This window comes from Atheta coriaria, unplaced genomic scaffold, assembly GCF_025399875.1.
Source record: "Atheta coriaria isolate IRGN ID8LTWV9N9 unplaced genomic scaffold, Caltech_Dcor_3.1 hic_scaffold_4_pilon, whole genome shotgun sequence".
NCBI lineage: Eukaryota > Metazoa > Arthropoda > Insecta > Coleoptera > Staphylinidae > Dalotia > Dalotia coriaria.
In genome coordinates this window covers 9,000,487-9,021,551 of record NW_027045446.1, presented here as the reverse complement: position 1 = coordinate 9,021,551, position 21,065 = coordinate 9,000,487, and the positions used below count along the sequence as shown (strand labels likewise).

General features: G+C 33.0%; 7 protein-coding genes and 1 long non-coding RNA gene across 8 annotated transcripts; 4 read left to right on the top strand and 4 right to left on the bottom strand.

Annotated features, from left to right (window-relative positions):
* The first annotated feature begins 1,128 nt into the window (after positions 1 to 1,128).
* LOC135790978 (ceramide synthase 6-like) lies at positions 1,129 to 3,053 on the top strand. Its single transcript, XM_065301282.1, has 4 exons — positions 1,129 to 1,555; positions 1,607 to 1,930; positions 2,359 to 2,718; positions 2,777 to 3,053. The coding sequence occupies exons 1-4, from the start codon at positions 1,371 to 1,373 to the stop codon at positions 2,967 to 2,969; spliced, it is 1,062 nt and encodes a 353-aa protein (XP_065157354.1). The 5' UTR covers positions 1,129 to 1,370; the 3' UTR covers positions 2,970 to 3,053.
* A 303-nt stretch (positions 3,054 to 3,356) lies between these two features.
* LOC135790977 (cytochrome P450 4C1-like) lies at positions 3,357 to 6,099 on the bottom strand. The gene is made up of 8 exons (XM_065301281.1): positions 5,839 to 6,099; positions 5,011 to 5,382; positions 4,883 to 4,949; positions 4,679 to 4,805; positions 4,450 to 4,620; positions 4,322 to 4,390; positions 3,636 to 3,981; positions 3,357 to 3,573 (listed from the first exon to the last, which is right to left on the bottom strand). The coding sequence occupies exons 1-8, from the start codon at positions 5,996 to 5,998 to the stop codon at positions 3,413 to 3,415; spliced, it is 1,473 nt and encodes a 490-aa protein (XP_065157353.1). The 5' UTR covers positions 5,999 to 6,099; the 3' UTR covers positions 3,357 to 3,412.
* Positions 6,100 to 7,064: 965 nt separating this feature from the next.
* Positions 7,065 to 8,025, top strand: LOC135790537 (uncharacterized). The gene is made up of 2 exons (XR_010547807.1): positions 7,065 to 7,237; positions 7,592 to 8,025. It is a non-coding gene; the product is annotated as an uncharacterized lncRNA (long non-coding RNA).
* An 833-nt stretch (positions 8,026 to 8,858) lies between these two features.
* On the bottom strand, positions 8,859 to 10,750 carry LOC135790880 (juvenile hormone esterase-like). The gene is made up of 4 exons (XM_065301166.1): positions 10,691 to 10,750; positions 9,445 to 10,623; positions 9,100 to 9,386; positions 8,859 to 9,045 (listed from the first exon to the last, which is right to left on the bottom strand). The coding sequence occupies exons 1-4, from the start codon at positions 10,748 to 10,750 to the stop codon at positions 8,859 to 8,861; spliced, it is 1,713 nt and encodes a 570-aa protein (XP_065157238.1).
* A 120-nt stretch (positions 10,751 to 10,870) lies between these two features.
* On the bottom strand, positions 10,871 to 13,056 carry LOC135790532 (juvenile hormone esterase-like). Its single transcript, XM_065300766.1, has 4 exons — positions 12,920 to 13,056; positions 11,548 to 12,852; positions 11,187 to 11,473; positions 10,871 to 11,127 (listed from the first exon to the last, which is right to left on the bottom strand). Exons 1-4 carry the CDS (start codon positions 12,974 to 12,976, stop codon positions 10,938 to 10,940), a joined length of 1,839 nt encoding a protein of 612 aa, XP_065156838.1. The 5' UTR covers positions 12,977 to 13,056; the 3' UTR covers positions 10,871 to 10,937.
* Positions 13,057 to 14,025: 969 nt separating this feature from the next.
* Positions 14,026 to 14,595, top strand: LOC135790535 (uncharacterized). The gene is made up of 2 exons (XM_065300769.1): positions 14,026 to 14,174; positions 14,267 to 14,595. The coding sequence occupies exons 1-2, from the start codon at positions 14,049 to 14,051 to the stop codon at positions 14,489 to 14,491; spliced, it is 351 nt and encodes a 116-aa protein (XP_065156841.1). The 5' UTR covers positions 14,026 to 14,048; the 3' UTR covers positions 14,492 to 14,595.
* A 1,377-nt stretch (positions 14,596 to 15,972) lies between these two features.
* Positions 15,973 to 16,637, top strand: LOC135790534 (uncharacterized). The gene is made up of 2 exons (XM_065300768.1): positions 15,973 to 16,112; positions 16,203 to 16,637. Exons 1-2 carry the CDS (start codon positions 15,987 to 15,989, stop codon positions 16,494 to 16,496), a joined length of 420 nt encoding a protein of 139 aa, XP_065156840.1. The 5' UTR covers positions 15,973 to 15,986; the 3' UTR covers positions 16,497 to 16,637.
* Positions 16,638 to 16,879: 242 nt separating this feature from the next.
* Positions 16,880 to 20,804, bottom strand: LOC135790533 (opsin, blue-sensitive-like). The gene is made up of 3 exons (XM_065300767.1): positions 19,822 to 20,804; positions 18,116 to 18,246; positions 16,880 to 18,055 (listed from the first exon to the last, which is right to left on the bottom strand). Exons 1-3 carry the CDS (start codon positions 20,172 to 20,174, stop codon positions 17,070 to 17,072), a joined length of 1,470 nt encoding a protein of 489 aa, XP_065156839.1. The 5' UTR covers positions 20,175 to 20,804; the 3' UTR covers positions 16,880 to 17,069.
* Positions 20,805 to 21,065: the final 261 nt, after the last annotated feature.

The following is a 21,065-nucleotide window of genomic DNA, read 5'->3' as shown; positions in this document are numbered from 1 at the left end:
AATAGTTTATGAATGGACTAATGAAGATTATGTGGTTCATTTAAACACACCTTTCATTATATTACTACAAACATTTCACTTGCTAGATGCAATGATGCATACAACCGGGACTTTTTATTTACTTGGGAATTATTTGAGGTTCACGTGCGATAAGCTACGTTGTCACATTTGGCAGGGTGTCAATATCTATTCTAATTTAAAGCATACATTATATTAGTGATAAGGGATCAGGAGTAAAATAAGTTCAACGAATTTATAATTTATGTTAAATTATTAGTCTAGTATTATTAGGACAATTATATTTCATTTAGAAAAGAATTAAAAAATAGTAAAAGGTATTTGCTATAATATTCTGAAATATAATTCATTCCACATAAAATTTTGTGTTCGATTCAGATCGATTGAAACTGATAATGTGCTTATCGTTTGATAGTGGAGTAAACATAGTTTTATTTACACTGTTAACTATTCAAAAATACCTAGATGTCGCTAGGATGCACTTTTTAACTAAAATAAATGCAGACAATCTTGAAATATATTCTGAAGTCAAGAAATAAACTCAATAACAAAGAATATCACATGACCCACAAGGTTGAATAGACATTTCTATATCTGTATATTATTTACAATCGTGTACTCAACCATCATCTGAAATTAAAACATCAAAATCTTTTACTTATAAAAAAAGAAACTGCAAATTAATAACAATTAAAATGTTTTTATTGCATAAAATAACATAAAATGTAATGTAGTAAAGAGAAATGATGAATAATTTTCCTACCCAATTGTTTAAAACGGAATTTTTAATTTTTATTCAAAAATTGTGTTTCCTGTTTCCTGCATTATCTTTGTTTTTAAATAATTTTTCTTCATTTCCGGTCATATGGGAAAAACACGCCTGATCTAGATAATTACAACACCTGATCAAATGTAATTGCATGAGTAATCCAATAATAATTCCAAAACCACGCAAAAATCATAGACATTTATGTGCGATGTCACACTTGCGACGCCTGACGGTGACGATGTAGGCGGCGTCTGTATACAAACGATAAAAAACGCATGTTTGAAAGATAAGTTCGACGTTATCTGCAGTTGCGCATGTATTTAATACAAAAAATAAGACTCGCTGGGAGTTATATCTCACGCTTCACTTTTATCAGCACTCCTCGCTTGTTATGCGCCCGACTAATTCGTTTCACATCGTCATTACTTTCGATGCGTTAAAGTCTAACTGTAATCAAAGCAAACTGCTATAAAACTTAACAACTCACACTCGTAAAACAGCCCACAATGTACTTATAACATTTCAAAAAGTTTCGTGCTTAATTGTTTCTAATTTAGTGTAAAAATTTGTTAACTACGGAAGCATGAATATAATTCGTGGAGTTTCGGACGTTTTTTGGGATTCAGACATTTGGCTGCCGCCGAACACAACATGGAAGGACATCGCACCCAATTCAAATCCACATATTCATCATGCAGACTCAACTCACTTACTGTATCCAATACCAATGGCAATGTGTTTATTTATTTTTAGGCGTTTATTTGAAAAGTAATTATTTTTTCTCATTTTAACACTTTTTACGTTAAAATTTTATTACAGATATTGTTTGTCACCTTTTGGATTATATCTAGGCATAAAAAACACTGCACCAAAGAAAGCTCCTGCCAATAAACACTTGGAAGCAGCGTTTTCAAGGTCCAGATATCCAAAAGTTTCGGTTATAAAAGGATTAGTGAAACAACTTGATTGGGAAGAGATTCAAGTTGAACGATGGTTCAGAGCAAGGCGTTTACAAGACAAACCGTCAACATTAGTCAAATTTGTGGAGTGTGGTTGGCGTGGTTTGTACTATACACTTTCGTTTATCTACGGGTGGATTGTTTTATGGGATAAGGAGTGGTTGTGGGATATTCAAAAGTGTTGGTGAGTAGATATTTAAAAAAAATTTAATCTATAATATAAAAATGAAAAAATCTGTTGGTAAGCGCATAACTCAACAACCCTAAGACCAATTTGGGCAATTCTTTTTAAAATGTTTGTTAAAGTCCAAGGATGGTTCTTACAGCGAGAAAAATTTGAATAATTGCCGGAAAACCCTGAAGACAGCCCTTTTCTATAGGATAAAAGTTGGCATTGAGATTCAATCATAGTTATAGTAATGCTGAAGTGCATTATTAGCTATTCTTTATGTAATTAATTTCTTTAAAATAAAATTGCAAATCTTATTGATAGAATTGACGCATACTATGTCTAAAACAAGATAGTAAAAACGAACTACATTTTTATTAAATACTCCCGGAACGAAGTCGCTAATTTAAAAATAATTTTTGTTTGTTTTTAAATTATTTAAGGAGTAATTATCCGCATCAATCAGTAGAAGTATCAATTTGGTGGTATTACATGGTCAGTTTATCATTTTACTGGTGCCTCTGCTTCACACAGTTTATCGATGTGAAACGCAGTGATTTTTGGCAAATGTTTGCACATCACCTCGCTACAATCGCTTTGATGAGCTTCTCATGGGTGTGTAACATGACTAGAATTGGTTCGTTGGTTATTTTCTTGCATGACGCCGCTGATATTATCCTGGAAGCTGCCAAAATGACGAAATATGCAAAGTGTCAACGTATCTGCGATTGTATGTTTGTTATTTTTGTTCCGTTGTGGACAGGGACAAGAATTGGAGTTTATCCACTTTGGATTCTAAGAAAGTAACTTGTATACTTTTATTTGTTTGATGATTAAATAATTATATTTGTTTTATTTTAGCACAATGTTTGATGCTGCGAAAATAGTGCCAATGTTTCCGGCTTATTACATTTTTAACTCGCTGCTCATTGGGTTGCTGGCATTGCACGTGTTTTGGACGTATTTAATGCTGAGGATTCTTCAGAATACGTTGAAGACTGGTTCCATGGAGAAGGACGTACGCTCAAGCAGTGAAGATGAAGATTCTGATTAAAACAATGTTTAAAATCAGGTTTTTAATGTAAAAATTTAAAATAGACTTTTTTCTTAATCTAAAATATAAAAATTAATCGTAAAATCTGTTGGTAAGCGAATAACTCAACAACGCGTAGACCAATTTGGCCAATTCTTTTTTTAAATGTTTGTTAAAGCCCAAGGATGGTTTTTACGGCGAGAAAAATTCAAATAATTGCCGGGAAAACCCTAAAGACAGCCCTTTTAAATAGGATAAAAGTAGGCATTGAGATTCAATCATAGATATAGTTAAATAGTTGAATCCGAGATGGCGCGCTGAATTGCATTATTAGCAATTCTTTATATAATTAATTTCTTTAAAATAAAATTGATAGAATTGACACATACTATGTCTAGAACAAGAGAGTAAAAAGGAATTACATATTTATTAAACACTAAACACTTTTTATATAAAATTAATTATTATCGTTTCTCTAATCTTAACAAAATGCCCTTTTCTGCTGATAATGTGACCTTAACTTCCAATTTAACATCTTCGATGGACTTATACGGCGTGTAAAACTTATATTTCCTGATTAATGTTACAATTGCTGATTTTAATGACAACATTGCAACTTTTGTACCTAAAAAATATAATTTTAAGATAGTTTTCATTAATGCTTTGTATAAATGTTGAATGTCATACCAAAACAAGCTCGTGTGCCAGCCAAAAAAGGAATGTAACTGAATTTTCTTTGCTTTGCGAGCCCTTCGGCGCTGAATCGCTCTGGATCAAACTTCAAAGGATTTTCCCAATACAGACTGGATCGATGAGTGGCCAGAATATTGCACATCACTTGCGTGCCTTTGGGCACGATGTGGGCGCCCAATGGGAACTCGTCATCGGCAATGCGGGCGATTATCGTCACTGGCGGGAACAAACGCATAGTTTCCTTCAGGAATTTGTCTAGGTAAACCAGTTTGGAAAGGTCTTCATATGATAACGTTCTGTCCGCACCGATTACATCAAGAATTTCTTGATATACCTTTTCCTATAATATTTAAAATAATAATAATAATCTGTAATATAATAAATGCGGATGTGAGTTTTTTTTTTGTAAAAAAAAAACTTTTTGACACTTTTGCGTTTAAACCACTGAACAAATATTAATAAATTTTGGTAGAGAAATATTTTTAATCCTGGAAATGTAAGCAGATTATTTTTTGTTGCAAAAATATAACTTTTAGAGAGAAATATTTAGAAATAAAAAATGTTGGTGGATTTAATAATGCTTTTAGTTACATAATTAACACCGAGATGGCGCTACGAATCACTATGAGCACATAAAATGTCCACAAAACAAGACAGTAAATAAATAAATAAATAAATACCTGCATATCTTGATGTAGCGCCAATGCGATTAATGTGAAAGAAACTCCAGCTTTACACGTATCAAAACCCTAAAAGTATTCATTTTTTACTAAATACTTAAAATAAAATGATTTTTTAACCAATTTACCGCAAAAGTAAAAGTGTTAACTTCATCCTTTATTTCTTGATCGTTAAATGTGTGTAAATCCAACATGTAATCAATAAATTTCATGTTTCTTATCGGTTTATCATCCAAACATATTTCGTCTTTTGCCAATTCTTGTTCTAAACTGTAAATCTCTTTTCTTTCAGTAAATATCTGAAAAAAATGATTGATTGATAATTGATGAAATATTACAATAAACAATTAATATTACTTGATCAGTTGTTTCTGAAATATGATGTATAACATTTTTTAACTTTTTGCTACTAAAAGTCAAATTATACACAAAGTCAGGATGTTTCCACGCGGACATTGAACGATCCATAAATAACTCAGCAAAACTTCAATGAAAAATTAAAATTTTTAAATATTTAAAACTTATCTAAAACTAATTTGAATAACAAAAAAATTATCTCACCTTTCTGAATATTCATCAAATTTTGTTTGATTAGCTTGACAGTTTAAATTTACACCGAAAGAAGTCGCTAAAAAGTTTTTAAGTAAATATTTTGTGTATATTTTGTTATTAATTAAATATTTACTCACTGAATAACATGTCCAATAAACATTTAGCAACATCTTGCATTGCATCGAATGTTTTATCAATATTTGTCCATTTGTCAGCTAAAATCTCAACGCATTTACACATATCTTCCGTATAAGTACTGACTGTTTTCGTGTGCATTGTTGGTCGCATAGCTTTAGTTTTATCCTTCCAGACTTGTCCTTTTGCACGCATAATACTATCACCAATTGCTAGTTTTAAGAAATCGTAAACATAATGCTTATTTTGGGTGTTTTCATGTGTTAAAAGTACTTCTACATCTTCCACTTTATAAACCATCATCATTTTTATATTGAGAACTTGTAAAAGTCGGCCGGAATCGGATGTCAACAAAGACCAAAACTCCATAAAACCTTAAACACGAATTAAAATAAGAGTTTTCAATCCTACTAAGGCATAACATGTCAAAAGTTAAAAATAAATTGTAATACTACATAATATCTAAAATGAAAATAATAGAATATATATAATAAAAGTGTCAAGTGGCTAAATGTCAGTTTAAGTCACGAGTGTTTAATCAATCGAGTGTTTAACACCGTTTAGCCACGTGATGCTTGGCAATATGATTTAATACGGTTTTGTGCGGCACCGTAGGCAATTGCACAGGCGCAAGCTCCACCCCGTAACTAAAACCCGTGACTAAAGTACTTTACTCACGGCCTGTGTTTAAATTACCACTTTTTGTGTTTAAAAATCGTGAAAAACTAGCGTTTTAAAGGTGGAAGTACAAAAATAATTTTAGTGATTTCAAAAACTCAATAAAAACCGAAGTAAACAAAAGAAATTAATTAAAATACTTAAATTCTTACTTTTTACACTAGGATTAATATATTTAATCATTCCAAGATGTCCCACAATAGGAAAATAAGTCATTGTCCTCACTTTTGGATACTTCCATGTTAAATAAACCGTCCGTCGATTATAAAACAAAACAACTAAAACCACAAAGATCACAGTAAGAAGAATCATGTTGCCGACCACCTAAACAACACCAACTAAACATATACTGCCCAAGCCACAGATATTTATCAATTTCGATAACGGCGTATTTTTTAGTTCCGAAACTTGCTAAGAGCGTCAGGAACTATAAATATTTAATTATCTCACAAGTCTGCAAAACTACACGAACAAGTTTATGAATATTTAATTAGCAGATAGGCTTCAACAGTAAAAAAAGTACGACGTAGATACCTACACGAAATACATTTGAATCTATATTTGAATAATTCGAACTTGCGCAAACGTCTTCCTGTTATATAATTTTACGAGCAATAAATTTTTATGTTATCGTTTTGTTTATTATTACTGTAATTATTACAAACTGACAACTGCGTGTCCGTAATTAATGTATAAATACATCCAAAAACTGTAATTTTCATCAACTGGATTGGTTTCAAGTGTTAATGCTTCATTAAAGTTAAGATATTCAACTGAGTCAATGTCACTCACTTTAGGCCATATGAAATTGTCTAAGTCAGGATCCCCGCAAACATCAGGTGTGTGATTTGATTCTTTGATGAAATTAGCTATTATTTTGTTTAGTTATTTTATAAAATATATTTATTAAAATAATTTGTGATTTTAATAAAAATATTTTATAAATTACTACCATGGATTACGTATTCAACTTAGAAAATAATAAAATTTTGTTTAGTTGTTTACGTTATTTAATAAATATAGAATTTTCTAAGACATAAAATTTATTCAGTTTATATTTTTACCGCTTTCACAGATGATGAAAGTGCTAACACAAAAATAAAACACAACAATATTTTTTTATTCATTTTTTAAAATAAAATATTGTAAATTTATGAAATAATTTATATACTTTTGTATAAAAACTTAAGTTTAATCAAAAATATAAAGCAAATAATGGATTTTTATTAACAAAACCTCAAAACTAAACCTCTTCTAAATAGATTATATGATAAACATTAATTTAAAAAAATATATGCTTACTTTATTTATGTTATTTATATTATATTACTTAAGCTAGATATAGCAGTTCTTATGACTTAAGTCAATCTGCGTCATTTGTTTTTTGTTTTAATCCATAATAATACTAATCATTTGCACGCTCTGGAAAGCGTTATAAATCCTTGCAGTTTTTTACCATTTTCTCAATCTTGAATTTAATTTCATATCAAGATGGCAGCTGCAAGAAACACATTTTTGCTTGTACTCTTTGGACTTGCTTTCCAAAGTCAGGTAATTTTTATTTAGTATAGTATATTAAGTATCAAGTGGTTAAATGGGAGTTTTTGTCTGTTTTGAGTTTTTGTTTAACAACGTTTTGCCACGTGATGCTTACGCTATTTTTCTACTTTCACTTAATTTCCACGTTAAGTTTTTGTATTTAAACTTTTTACTTTAAATCTTTGAAATTTACTCGCAATTTAACTGAGAAATGTGCACTGAAGGGAAATGCGCATGCGCATGCTCCACCTCGTGACTAAAACCCGTGACTAAAGTACTTTAATCACGGCATTGGCTTTAAAGGTGAAAATAGAAAAAATGATTTAAAGTTTAAAGCTAATATTATTAAAATTTTTTGTTTCTTAGTCTGGATCTGCTAATATCATCCCGATTAATGCCCCATCGCTCACACCTGCGGCACTACCACCCATTGACATCGCTGGTCTGAATCAATTAGCATCGTTTGCACTGTTTGGTTTTGTTCCGGGTGTTCCTCCGTCATGGCAATCTATCAGTCTTAACACACTCCTTGGCCAAGTTATAATCGGACCTATTTTGATTCCTATCATTTCAGGCAACTTAGGTATTATCAATACATTGTTGAGCAATCTTCTTGTTTCCAGTAGTAATCCAATGCAAGGCCTCGTAACCCTCATTTATGTTCTATTGAAAACCCTTGCTAATTTATTTGTTGTTGAGCCTGTTTTTACTGTGTTGTTTGATTGGTTCAGTGCCAAATTTTATTAATTTGTTAAAAATTGTAAATCTCAAATAAAAATCGTTAAATTTTGAGTTGTAAATCATATTCTTTTATTTTTTATTTATTTTGTAAGATTTGGATTATATTATATTATATTGTTTATTGTTAAAGGAATTTTAATGTTAAAAATACGCACGTCATGTATTAAATATAAACAAATATAGACTTTTATATGTGATGATAAGTATTAGGATTCAGGTATTTATAAGTTGAAGGTAAAAGGGAACACGTTAACAGATTTATTTTAACAATTTAACGAATTGTTTAACAACATGAAAGCAGTAAAATTAGCATTGTTTTTGGTTTTGACTTGTGGATTCATTATCGAAAGTCAGGTAATTAATTTTCACATTTTTTACTTTGGTTTATTGTTCATTTGATTTATTTTTTAGTCCGCTCCATCTATATCCGATGATATTATTGAATTAATTACTGACGATAGCGGTAGTGATGAATCAGATTCTTCAGATTCTGGAGAATCTGATGAACTAATATCTTCTACACCTAATTCAACTGAAGAAACAACAATAACAACTGAATCATCCACTGAAACTTCTATTGATCTGTCTGAATTGTTAAGCATCCTTCGAATTTTAACACTTTTAGGTTTTACTGCAGACGCATTATCTATCCCTGAACCATTGGCGAATCTTTTGTCCTGGTTGTCAGAGGGCGACTTCAGTGGAATCGATGATATGTTAGGCAACAATAACAGCAGCAACGCAGCAACTAACCCAATATTATCACTATTAAATGTGTTGTTTGGGTTGTTGCAAACTCTGGGAAATCTACTTGCTTCCCTTTTAAGCAATATGTCTTAACATACCTGTACAGCAATAAAATATTGTTGACTAATAATAAATGTTATTTCAATCATAATCCTATAGTAGGATTGCCATCTTGTTCATATCTGTCCATCCAAAATTGAAAATGTTGATTTTTTGGATTTTGTTTCACAAGTAATTCATTTCCAAAGTATAAATAACTCATATTGTCAGAATCGCTTATTTTGGGCCAAGAAATGTTGTCTAAAAGTGGTTCAGGCACTGGAGTTGGATTACTGCAACAATATAATAACAATAAATACAATTAAAACATATTTAAAAGAGTTTACCCATATTTAACAAAATTTGAGATAATTCTATTCAATTGATTGCGTTTTTTGATGTCTTTAGCCAAATAAAAGTTCTTTTTAATGGTTTCATGTGAAACAGCCTCTTGTTTCCATGTGTAAGCAAGATCATCAGCATGTCCCACTCTTTTCTCTCCATCATTAAGCAATCCTATAATACTGGTGTATGAAAATTGCATAAAATACACTCCATGTTGATCATCAACAACACCCGCCGCCATTTTGGCGTAATAACGCGATGGGACATTAAATATTACATCACTAATATACTGAAAACAATCAAAACATTAAAATAAACCATAAAAATTTAATTATTAATAATTTTACATTACTATACGCTGAAATATTTGCAGTATTCCAACCTGCTTCACTCCCTGCATATTCCTCCTTAATTCTCCTACCTACATCATCAGGATCATTAGCTACCATACCCAATGGTACTAAACCAGCATTAGGCTTTCCTCTGAGAAAATGTAACGACGCCTCAAAAGTAAATGCTTCTTCACTTGTTATACTAATTAACACAGATTTATTTTCTGGTAAATTTTTATTTTGCAATTGATTCAAAGGCGATTTGATGATTATCGCATCCGGATCATTTTCATCTTCCATAACCAAAGCCGCAACAATACCATTTATAACACCTGTGTTATCAATGTCTTGAAACAATAACAATTCACCATCATCCAGATTTAATTCTGATATTGTAAGCTGTTTAAGACATTCAACTTGATATTGAACAGGCAAAACAGCTGTTATTGCACATCTGGTATTCATTAATAATGTGTGAAACGCCTGTTTAGGGTTTTTATTCATCGCCAAGGGACTTATGATATTCCCCGACTGCATGATGATATTATTACAAAGATGAGAAGTACGTGGAGATTGATATATGGCTGAAAGTGCCATAGCACCAGCAGATTCACCATGAATTGTAATCATATTAGAATCACCTCCAAAGGAACCAATGTTCTTCTTTACCCATTGTAGAGCTAAGCGAATATCTTTCAAACCAATGTTTTTAGGAATTATTTTTCCATCTGTGATGTAACCAAAGGCACTGAGACGGTATTGTATCTGTACCACAAGGATATTTTCCTGAACTAACAATTCCGGGTCATACCATTTGGTTTCCGCTGATCCAAAGGCATAAAACCCACCATGGACAAAAACAAGTACAGGAATATTACTAGTAGTGGTATTAGTACACGTAAAATTATTGGGGTTTAGTGGTGTGGTTACAGTTAACACAAGGCAATCTTCACTAAATTGACCAGTGTAGGATAAATCACCTGTTGATTGTGGGCAGACGTTACCTTCAACTGTACCATCATGTATACCCAACCATGGTTCTTTAACTTGGGAGATAGTAAACCTTTCTGGGGGTTCAGCATATGGTATGCCTTTGTACTGATAATAGACTTGTGATTTGTTGGTTTCAAAGTATTTTACTAAACCTTTGATTAAACCTACTTCAGGTACATCCACAAGTGATAAATCTAATAACTAATAGAATATGTTTATTAAAAAATATGTTTTATTAATGCACAGAGATTAAAATTGATTTACTTACATTTTGGTGAGATTTAACAACAAAAAATGCAAAAATAACAAAAAACAACTTTCCAACCATGGTAAAAATAGTAAAAATGACTTTTGAAACATGTTAAAGTGTACTTTTATATTATTTAAACAAGGTTGATTGCTTTTATTACATATTTGGCAATAAAAAAGTTGTGGGTAAATAAAAATATTGTAAACAATTGACAGTTTTATTATTATTAGTTTTAACCAACAACAAACTTTGTATCTAAAAATGATTACAACCCAATGGTAGGATTACCATAGTTGGCATAAGTATTGATCCAGAACTGGTAGTGTTCATTCTTGGGCTCTTGCAAAACATTCAAACCATCAGAAGTAAAGTCCAGGTAATTCATGAGATTTGGATCGCTGACCTGGGGCCAGTCGAGGTTATCCAACAATAGTTCAGGTGCTGGTGTTGGGTTTCTATAATTCAACACAATTAATAATATAATTTGCAATAAAAAGTAAGGAGAGTTGCATACCCGTATTTGACGAAGTTGGCAATGAGTCTGTTCAACTGGTTGCGTCTTTTAACGTCATTCTCTGAGTACAACAGCTTCCTAGTAGCATCAAAGGTAACAGCCTGGATCTTCCATGTATGCATGAGATCACCAGCATGACCAACCTTAGATTGACCATCATTGAGCAAACTAATAACACTAGCATCAGAGAATTGCATAAAGTAAATTCCTACGTTGGGATTGAGGTTAGGTGCGGCTGTATGAGCATAGAGACGCGATGGGAAGTTGAAGATAACATCACTACCATACTAAACAAATAAATAAATAAATAAATAAATAAAAATCATTCTCTGTAGATTATTGTAATATTTAACCAACTTACACTTGTGTAAACATCTTGATACACGAAATCCCATTCAGCTTCACTTCCGGCATATTCAATCTTAATCAGCTTACCAACTTCATTGGGATCACTAGCTGCCATACCCATAGGTACCAAACCAGCGTTACTCCTTCCACGGAGGACATTCAAAGCTCCTTCGAATGTAAACATCTCTTCACTAGTGATGGTCATCAGAATAGGTTTATCTTTAGGGATATCACCAGCAAACAACTGCTCTACAGGTTTTTCAATGATAATAGCTTCAGAATCACTAGCGTCTTCCATGACCAAAGCAGCAACACCACCATTAATAACTCCAGCATTCATAATATCTTCAGTAATAAGCAAAACCCCAGCATTCAAACTCAACTCGGCCATTGACAGTTGTCTAAGACAATCAACTTGTTGTTGAGGAGTTGATAAAGCTGTGATTGCACATCTGGTCGAGTTGACAATCCTACTGAAAGCCAGTGGAGGGTTCTTGTTCATTGCGAACGGAGTGATGATATTACCAGATTGCATGAAGATACCATCACATAAATGCCTGGTCCTGGTCGATTGGTAAATAGCAGATACTGCCATTGCACCAGCGGACTCACCATGAATGGTAACCTTATTGGGATCACCTCCAAATGCAGCAATGTTATCCTTTACCCATTTAAGAGCCAATCGGATATCCTTCAGACCAAGATTCTTGGGGATTATGTTACCATCAGTGACGTACCCGAAGATACTCAGACGATATTGTAGGTTAACCACAACAAGACCTTCCTGAACAAGTAATTCCGGATCATACCATGCGGTACGTGAGGATCCAATTGCATAGAAACCTCCATGGACAAAAACAAGTACTGGGGCAGGAGTTGTGAAATTCTTAGGATTTACTGGGGTGGTTACTGTTAAGAGTAGACAATCCTCACTGATTTGACCAGTGTAGAATATCTGGCCAGTGAATTGTGGGCAGACTTTGCCTTCAATGGTGCCATCATGAACACCATTCCACGGTTGCTTTTTTTGGGAGACATTAAATCTTGGTGTTGATTCAGCATATGGTATACCTTTGAAGGAGTAGAAGACATTGGATGGGTCTGATTCGTATTTCTTTTCTAATCCTTTAACTTGACCCAATCCAGGGACATCCACCACAATGGGTTCTGCTATGAAGAGTGGTCGCAATAGGGTTACCAGGAGGAGAATGATGGTGTCTAGGAGTTGGCTGATAACATCGGATAATGTGTTGAGGAGTTGAGACAGGCCATTGTTGGGCAGTTCGAGTAAATTTGCGGCATCTGATAAACCTGGTATCTATTAAATTTTTTTTTAAATTTTTTAATTTAAGTAGAGAGGAATGTTATGATATATGTGGACTTACGCTTTGTGACGAGGCGATGGCTATGAGCGCCACCAACACGATGAGCTTTCCATTCATGGTGGAAGTTGCATGTGATACCCAACATGTTTTAAGAAATATTTATATCTTTTTGTAATGCCTTGTTATTTTAGGATTTAAAGATTAAGTGTAAATAAAAAAATAATTTTTAATAAAGGACGTTTTGTAAATCTTGCTAATCTTGAGGATTAGGGTTTTAATTTTTGGGTATTACAATGACTTAACGCTATTTTCCTCTGGAAGTGTTTGATTTGCGTTCAAATTGCAATTTTTACTTTTTTTTTAGGTTATAATTAATTTGATTATGATACTATTTGCATAACATTTGATTGATTAAATAAATAAAGTTAATAAATAAGCTCTAGTTACATAGTGATAAAAATGAAAACGATTTTAAGTATAGTCTTAAAGAATTAAGTAATCTGCATTATCACTTAGTGTAAAACCATGTTTTAATTTAATTAAAAACCTAATTTTGAAACTTTTTTTTGAAAATATTTGTTGCTAGTTAATATTTGTGTTTTATTTATTATATTTTATAAGATAAATTCAGTGACAGAGATTTTTATGCTATATTTTCAAATGTTTATCAATGTGTGGTTATATAATTCTCATTAATTCACAATTAAAAGAAAAGAAAATAAAAATTTAAATGATATGAAGTTTTCTTGTTCATTTTCTTCACTCTTACATATAAAATAAACATTAGATATTTAATAATATTGGATTCTGTAATAATTTTCAAAATTAACGTAAATTGCAACAAATTATTTTATAAAAGTCTTAAAAACTAACAGAAAATGAATGCTAATGACTTTATTACAAATATAAAATAACAAGAATTACATTTTGACATGTTTTAAGAATAGATATCATAGAATTACTTCAAAATAAAATATTTTCTACTTGTCTGATATAAATAATACTTTTACCTTTTAAATATACTTATTTGACGCATGATTTAAGCAAAAAAACAAAAAGTTTATGTTATCTCAATGTTGATGTAATCATTAAAATATTAATGTAAATGTTAAGTCTTGACGTATTTCAGACACATCCTTTAATCTCTGCTCATGGCAAAAATAAGAAAAAAAGTTGTATAAAAACTGGGATGATACTGACTACAATCATCAGTTTACTGACATTCACCGACCAACCAGTCAAAAAACCAATCAACAAAATGGCATTCAAACTTACCATTGCTCTGGCCCTCTTCGCCGTTATCTACGCAGCCCAAGTAAGTTCAAAATATATTGGTAGCAATAATATGTTTAGCAATTTGCAAATCATTGAATTTGTGTAAATTAAAATAATATTTCTTTTGAATAGGCTACTCCTTTGACTAATCTTCTGGGTGATCTTCCTCTTGGTGGTGGCCAGGCGTCATCATCTACACCAGCCAGTACCGATTCATCCGTCTCAACCACCGCAGCCAGTACTTCTCCACTTGGTGGTCTTGATGACCTCTTAAATTTAATAGCCCCAGTACTCGCCATATTGGAAAGCCTGTTGGCTGCTTTGAAGGGTGCAACCTCGGGTGTGGGTGGTATCTGAGTAGATCTATCAAATGTTTAAGTCATCGTTTTTCCTTGTTTTTCTGCCATTTGCACAATTGTAATGATTAATTCTTAATAAACTATATACGAGCATCTAAATAATTCGACATTTTTTATTGAGATTATCTTATGTACTTATCATTTCAGTTTATTACACACTAGCTTTAACCCGCGGCTTCACTCGCGTTGAATCCATCAAAGAAATATTTGAAATCATTATACATAGTTGAAACGGATTGATAGAAAGAATGTATATTTCATTGCTTGGCTAGATGCAGAGGTATTATTGGCTAAACAATTGCTTAATTTTATTTAAAAAATAATTTTTTTATTAAATAAAAAGTAGCCTATAACCATTCGGGGACCACTAAGAATATGTGTACAAATTTTCATGATGATCTGTTAAGTAGTTTTTTCGTGAAAGTGTAACAAACATCAGGACTATTGCATTTATAATATTAGTAGGGATTACACTAATCGTTAATAAAATTTAGAATCAACTGACTTTCGCCCACGACTTCGTCCTGGTAGTGTTTAATAAAAATGTAATTCGTTTTTACTCTCTTGTTCTAGACATAGTATGTGTCAATTCTATAAATAAGAGTCGCAATTTTATTGTAAAGAAATTAATTATATATAGAATTGCTAATAATGCACTTCAGCGCGCCACCTTGGATTCAACTACATATTTAACTATAACTATGATTGAATCTCAATGGCAACTTTTATCCTATAGAAAAGGGCTGCCTTTAGGGTTTTCCCGGCAATTATTCAAATTTTTCTCGCCGTAAAAACCATGCTTGAACATTAACGAACATTTTAAAAAAAAGAATTAGCCAAATTGGCCTAGGCGTTGTTGAGTTATGCGCTTACCAACAGATTTTGCGATTCATTTTTATATTATAGATATTGTATTATATTTTCAAAATATTCGCACCAATTATAAAAGCAATCAATGTCATAAAAAAAACTAAAAAAATAAAAAAATAAATTAAAATTCTCTCATTAGATTTGTTTCGGTTGCAAATGTTAATGAATTTAATATTTTATGAAACTTTAAAATATAAAATACACATTTATAATAGTTTTGCATAAAAAAAAACTGATTCATGATATGAAGAACACTAATCTAAAGTCCAGATGTAATATCCTTTAAGAAACAAACAATTAAATACAAAATTACATCCACCTTTTGAAGGCAAAATTTTAATCTTTTTCAATATCTACATACGTCAATTCCGAGCTTATTAAATACATTCACGTATACGAGTACATTTTGAAGATTTACGTTAGTATAAACCCAATAATATTTTATTTTACAAAAGCCCCAGTTTGACGCACAATTTAAGAATAAGTTAAAAATATAATCATATCTAAATCTTGTTAAAACATTAAAATATTAACGTAAATGTTAAGTTTTGACGTATTTCAGACACATCCTTTAATCTCTGCTCATGGTAAAAATTTAAAAAAAAAGTTGTATAAAAACTGGCATGATACTGACTACAATCATCAGTTTACTGACATCCACCGACCAACCAGTCAAGACACCAATCAACAAAATGGCATTCAAACTTACCATTGCTCTGGCCCTCTTCGCCGTTATCTACGGAGCTCAAGTAAGTTCAAAATATATTGTTAACAATAATATGTTTAATTTGCAAATCATAGTATTTGTTTTAAATTAAAATAACATTTCTTTTGAATAGGCTAATGAACTAGGGAACCTAGGAGGCGATCCGCTGGGAATTTTGACAAACCTTGCGGGCAATGTTCCTATTGTTGGTGACGTGCTGTCAAGTGTAGTACCATCTAATGATGCAGCCAGTACTGATCCATCCGTCTCAACCACCCCAGGATCGGCCCTTGGAGGACTTGGAGCAATTCTATCAGTTTTTCAAGGCCTTGGACCACTTGGATCCATTTTGGCTGTAGTTTTCGGATTGCTAACAGGCCTTTTAAACCTTTCATCCATTTTTGGTAGCCTTCCTCTCACTGGTTAATAATTCAAAACAAGTATGTTATTATCGACATCGACCAATGCGTCTTCACTTTAAATTGTTATCTTGTTTCTTGTTTTAATGCCATGTGCATTATTGTAATAATTAATTGTTAATAAACTGTATACGAGCATCCCAAAATAATTGTTTTTTGTTTTTTCTTTCTTTAGGGTTTTCCCGGCAATTATTCGAATTTTTCTCGCCGTAAAAACCATCCTTGGACATTAACAAACATTTTAAAAAAAGAATTGGCCAAATTGGTCAAACCGTTGTTGAGTTATGCGCTTACCAACAAATTTTGCGATTTATTTTTATAGATTAATAGATTTCCCTGTCAAAATAATTGATATAATTTTATAATAAGGGATAAAAACATTTATTTTGTATACACTACTTCACACAGCGTACAAAAATACATTTAAGGACAACAATGATCTACAACACATATTCGTTGCCATAAATATCATTTCTCAGCCCATCTCCCTGTATATGTTTAAACATCACATCAAATCACATTAAAGTCCTCGTGTTATCCACTCAAATGATTTACCAACAAGCTGGTATAGTCAACATCGCCTACATATACTCCTCGCGTTCTTTTAGGTTATTCAACACAAACACTTCAACGCCATCTTCACACAGTTGCGCTTTTTGAATTGTAGAAGAACTCGACCTCCTCCGCTGACTGAATCCCCTGGAAAGTGTCTTTAAACTGCTTGAATGCACATTAAACCCCGGTTTATTCCACCAATACTTCGTTTTGGTACCTGTGACATTATTGGGACCATCATCCGCCATTATACTAGACTCCACATGTGAAACATCACCATGTGTACTTGTATAAGTACTACGTGCGGTGAATGTCCTGCGAACTCTTGCTTTCCGACAACAAAGTTTCTCAAGTTCACTTTTGAACTTCGGATGAGTCAGGGCGTAAATAAACGGATCACAACACGCAGCGGATTTACAAAACAACGCAGGTATCATTGAACTCAACGGATAGATGATATCATTTTGTCCACAGATACCCAAAAGTGCTATTATTGCATAAGGTGTCCACGCTAGAAACCACACAACAATCACACTGAAAACCACCGCTGTAACACGCAGTTCTTGTTTCCTCTTATCTTCGACTTTCATATGTCGTTGTGATTCACGTCCTGTCAAACGCTGCTTGCCGGGAACAGGTTTCTTCTGAACCACTACACGTAGAATAGAAGAATAAAAAAATGTTATCAGTGTAATCGGCAGGACGAAAGCTCCAAAGCTAAAAACCCAAATAAAAGACTTCGCGGAATTATTATCAGTAAGATAATCAAAACTGCAGGAAGTGAGGAATCCTTCAGGTACATAACGTCCGTATCCAATATCAAGCAGTGGGATGATAGAAAATGACCCAGCGTATAACCAGGAGAAAGATACGCAGAGTTTCGCTCGTTGTGAAGAGAAACGATTCTTAAGCGGATATTTGACTACGTAGAAACGGTCCAGAGAGATGGCGGTGATTGTACAGATTGAACACGTGCCGCTGAGACCACCGACAAAACCATACAAACGACACGCTTTAACAAACACACTAATTTCAGACTTATTTGAGGTTATGTGCACGTGGCTAGGTTTACCTTTGTCGCCTAGGGCTGGACCTAGGTGGAGGCTGTTGTAGATGAAGATGGGCATCTTGAGCATCATCAGCAGGTCGCTGCAGGCGAGACTGATGACGAGAATGTTGGCAGGTGTGCGCAGTGCTTTACATCTGCAACACACACAACACACGCATCGTTAAAGTTGACGGCTTCATTTTGGAATTTAGAGTAAACGCAGCTGTTACTGCATTAATCTGTATTTACTATCTTGTAATAGCAAAAGTTAAATTGAGTGCATTTAGAGGGACGAACAATACCATTATGTAGGATGAGGTTTATAAAGTTGAATAAAAAATTAAAAAATAAAAAAATGAAAAAAGGTTTTTAATCTCTGGAAAGGACAAATCTTAGAAATGGAAGTTACGTACTCGTATTATAGACGAATGAACATGAAAAATTGAGTTGGGTGAAGTGAAGAATCAGCACGAGAGAAAATAAAATCGAAAAAATGTCAAATGCACGTGGAAATATTCATTTTAGACAGGATAATTTAAATAACAATGTGAATTTATAAAAGTTTTGAATTATGAAGAAAGCATATTGGAGAAAAACATTTTTCTTGATTGATTTCACCAACTTTTCTTTTATTGTCGCATTATTATGCATGACTAATGCACCAATTCGTAAACAAGTTAATTTTATTATCTTTTATTATTCGAGTGAATTCAATCATCTCCATTAATAGTAATAATTAATTTCTATTAATTTATAACAGTGCAGAGCAAATATGTAGGTATGTTTTTACAATGTGCACTAACTAGTAATTAATTGCAGCGTAAGTGGGCCGGTAATTCCGATTGATTGCGTCAGTTTAATGATGCACTATTTGTTTTTTTCATTTTTTATGGTATGCAACTGCATTCACACGAAATTAAACGTTAAACGCGTGAATTTGTCAATTGGGTTGCGCTGCCGCAGTTAATTTGTGCGTGTATTGTGCGTAATTACATTAATTTACGACATTTGCAGCAATTTCGCTGCAAACTTCAAAGGAAGAATATAATGTGGTTGGATGCAAGCTGAAGTGTGTATAACTTGTCGTCACGTGTGCTTGACAGTGAGTAACATGCAGCGGGTTGGAAGCTGGAGTTGGCTCAAGTGAATTGCATCAATTTTCTTGCTTGCTAAACGTCGACAAAGGGTAAAAAGTGCATGCTAAGGACGTGCACATAAAAGGGTTTTATATAACTGTGCATAGAGTGTGTCTAAAAGTGTGCTTATCATATTAAATGGTTCAAAAGTTTAAGATTTTGGTAATTTTATTTTTTAAGAAGAAAAAATGAGAAAATATGATGTAATTATTAATATTTTAGTGTTATTATTAAATTATTGAGTAGAAATTTTAGTTTATTTGATGAAAAGTGAGTAAAAGTCGGAAAATTATTGTTTTTAACCTCAAAAAACTAATATTCTGTCAAAAAAATTCAAATTTTCAATAAATTATCTTTATATTTGAGGTTAAATATGAAAATCAGTTTGTTTGTTACGCTTTCACGCGGAAACTACTTAATCAATCAACATGCAATTTAATAGAGATATTTTCAAGAATGTTACGAAGACTTTTTAATAAAAAATATTTTTTCCGAAAGTAAACAAAAATTGCCCAAAATAAATTGACAAATTTAAAATCACTTAACTATCACAAAATCTACATAAATATAAAATATTTTTTGTTTAATATTCACCTTGCAAATAAATAAATAACAAGAAAGTTCCCAGTAACTCCCACAAACATAATAACCATATAACTGATCGCCAACGCATAATGCTGCCATTTCGGTCTCGGCGCAAAACGCAACCAATGCGGATTGACGATCGTCAGATAATCTCTGGTGAAATATCCGGCTGCCATCCACTCCTCAATCGGATACAGCATCTCAAAGCGTTTGATCAATTCGGGTAAATTATACTCTTGCACCTCTTCACTGACGTTACCCGCACCACGCTCCAATAAAGTCCACGTGTCATTCGATTCCACCGCTTTCACCACACACCACAACCCCATAACCATCACTAACATTACTATTATCCTCGACATCCTCTACCAACACACAACATTTACACCCGCGAACTGTTGAGTCACATTTTCCGCAAGTGGCTTGATTTTATTTTGAAGTTTTTGAAAACTCCACCGCATGACGCTGTGGTTGACATGAATGACGTGAAGCAATGCACCGCACGGGTTTATATATCACGGGCATGGTTTGGGGGTGGCTACAGGTAGTCGGCAGGGGATGAAATGTGGAAGATACACGCGCGCACGCAATCAAAATTCTGATTAACTTATTTTATCTTCCGCGGGGAAATCTTATATTAGTCATTTTTAAGGTTGTGTAATTTAAAGTGCGCACTTTAATCAAATTACTTTGTGGGTTATATAATATTCTTTGGGGAGTTTACGTAATTTTTGTTTTTGATTTTATATTTTGATGGAAATCTCGCGTGGTCAACGCGGCGGCGAACGTTCGCAGACTGCGGCACGCGGAAAACGAAAACGCGACGCTCATCCGCACATCATCGACGGGCGTGCATCGATTGCGCACGTTTCCCAGTGCAAAACGTGATACACTCACGCGCTCTCTATGCTTGAACACCCGCACAATCTCATATTTCGTTCACACTCGGTGCACACACAAATTTCCGCCTCAGCCATTCTTGCAGGCTATATAAATCTCGGTAAATCAAGTAGACAAAAGTTGCGCCCAAGTTTCAAGCATGACAAACAAGCCAAACGAGTTGCAATTGTGTTTCAAGACATTATAGCATGCGGTGCATGAAGGAAAATTTGATATTTCTTGAATTATCTTAGTTTTTCCCCGAAAAAATGCATAAAAATTACATTACATAGCAAAACTTTGGTTATATTTAGTCAAAAATGGCGTCGGTGGGAATTTTAGGTCATTGATCACACTTAGAACCAAGGTTACAG

What these genes read in the sequence shown, in the direction of transcription:
- LOC135790978 (XM_065301282.1), top strand. Translation starts at nt 1,371, where the DNA reads ATGAATATAATTCGTGGAGTTTCGGACGTTTTTTGGGATTCAGACATT. An exon ending in TTTAGGCGTTTATTTGAAAA is followed by an intron (nt 1,556 to 1,606) that starts GTAATTATTTTT and finishes ATTTTATTACAG; the next exon opens with ATATTGTTTGTCACCTTTTG. An exon ending in TGGGATATTCAAAAGTGTTG is followed by an intron (nt 1,931 to 2,358) that starts GTGAGTAGATAT and finishes AAATTATTTAAG; the next exon opens with GAGTAATTATCCGCATCAAT.
- LOC135790977 (XM_065301281.1), bottom strand. Translation starts at nt 5,998, where the DNA reads ATGATTCTTCTTACTGTGATCTTTGTGGTTTTAGTTGTTTTGTTTTAT. An exon ending in TATTAATCCTAGTGTAAAAA is followed by an intron (nt 5,383 to 5,838) that starts GTAAGAATTTAA and finishes TTCGTGTTTAAG; the next exon opens with GTTTTATGGAGTTTTGGTCT. An exon ending in TGGCACACGAGCTTGTTTTG is followed by an intron (nt 3,574 to 3,635) that starts GTATGACATTCA and finishes TATATTTTTTAG; the next exon opens with GTACAAAAGTTGCAATGTTG.
- LOC135790880 (XM_065301166.1), bottom strand. Translation starts at nt 10,750, where the DNA reads ATGGTTGGAAAGTTGTTTTTTGTTATTTTTGCATTTTTTGTTGTTAAA. An exon ending in ATATTTCAGCGTATAGTAAT is followed by an intron (nt 9,387 to 9,444) that starts GTAAAATTATTA and finishes GATTGTTTTCAG; the next exon opens with TATATTAGTGATGTAATATT. An exon ending in TCAAATTTTGTTAAATATGG is followed by an intron (nt 9,046 to 9,099) that starts GTAAACTCTTTT and finishes ATATTGTTGCAG; the next exon opens with TAATCCAACTCCAGTGCCTG.
- LOC135790532 (XM_065300766.1), bottom strand. Translation starts at nt 12,976, where the DNA reads ATGAATGGAAAGCTCATCGTGTTGGTGGCGCTCATAGCCATCGCCTCG. An exon ending in CCATCGCCTCGTCACAAAGC is followed by an intron (nt 12,853 to 12,919) that starts GTAAGTCCACAT and finishes AAAATTTAATAG; the next exon opens with ATACCAGGTTTATCAGATGC. An exon ending in ATCAAGATGTTTACACAAGT is followed by an intron (nt 11,474 to 11,547) that starts GTAAGTTGGTTA and finishes TTATTTGTTTAG; the next exon opens with TATGGTAGTGATGTTATCTT.
- LOC135790535 (XM_065300769.1), top strand. Translation starts at nt 14,049, where the DNA reads ATGATACTGACTACAATCATCAGTTTACTGACATTCACCGACCAACCA. An exon ending in CCGTTATCTACGCAGCCCAA is followed by an intron (nt 14,175 to 14,266) that starts GTAAGTTCAAAA and finishes TCTTTTGAATAG; the next exon opens with GCTACTCCTTTGACTAATCT.
- LOC135790534 (XM_065300768.1), top strand. Translation starts at nt 15,987, where the DNA reads ATGATACTGACTACAATCATCAGTTTACTGACATCCACCGACCAACCA. An exon ending in CCGTTATCTACGGAGCTCAA is followed by an intron (nt 16,113 to 16,202) that starts GTAAGTTCAAAA and finishes TCTTTTGAATAG; the next exon opens with GCTAATGAACTAGGGAACCT.
- LOC135790533 (XM_065300767.1), bottom strand. Translation starts at nt 20,174, where the DNA reads ATGTCGAGGATAATAGTAATGTTAGTGATGGTTATGGGGTTGTGGTGT. An exon ending in GTTATTTATTTATTTGCAAG is followed by an intron (nt 18,247 to 19,821) that starts GTGAATATTAAA and finishes TGTGTGTTGCAG; the next exon opens with ATGTAAAGCACTGCGCACAC. An exon ending in TCCAGCCCTAGGCGACAAAG is followed by an intron (nt 18,056 to 18,115) that starts GTAAACCTAGCC and finishes TGTTTGTTAAAG; the next exon opens with CGTGTCGTTTGTATGGTTTT.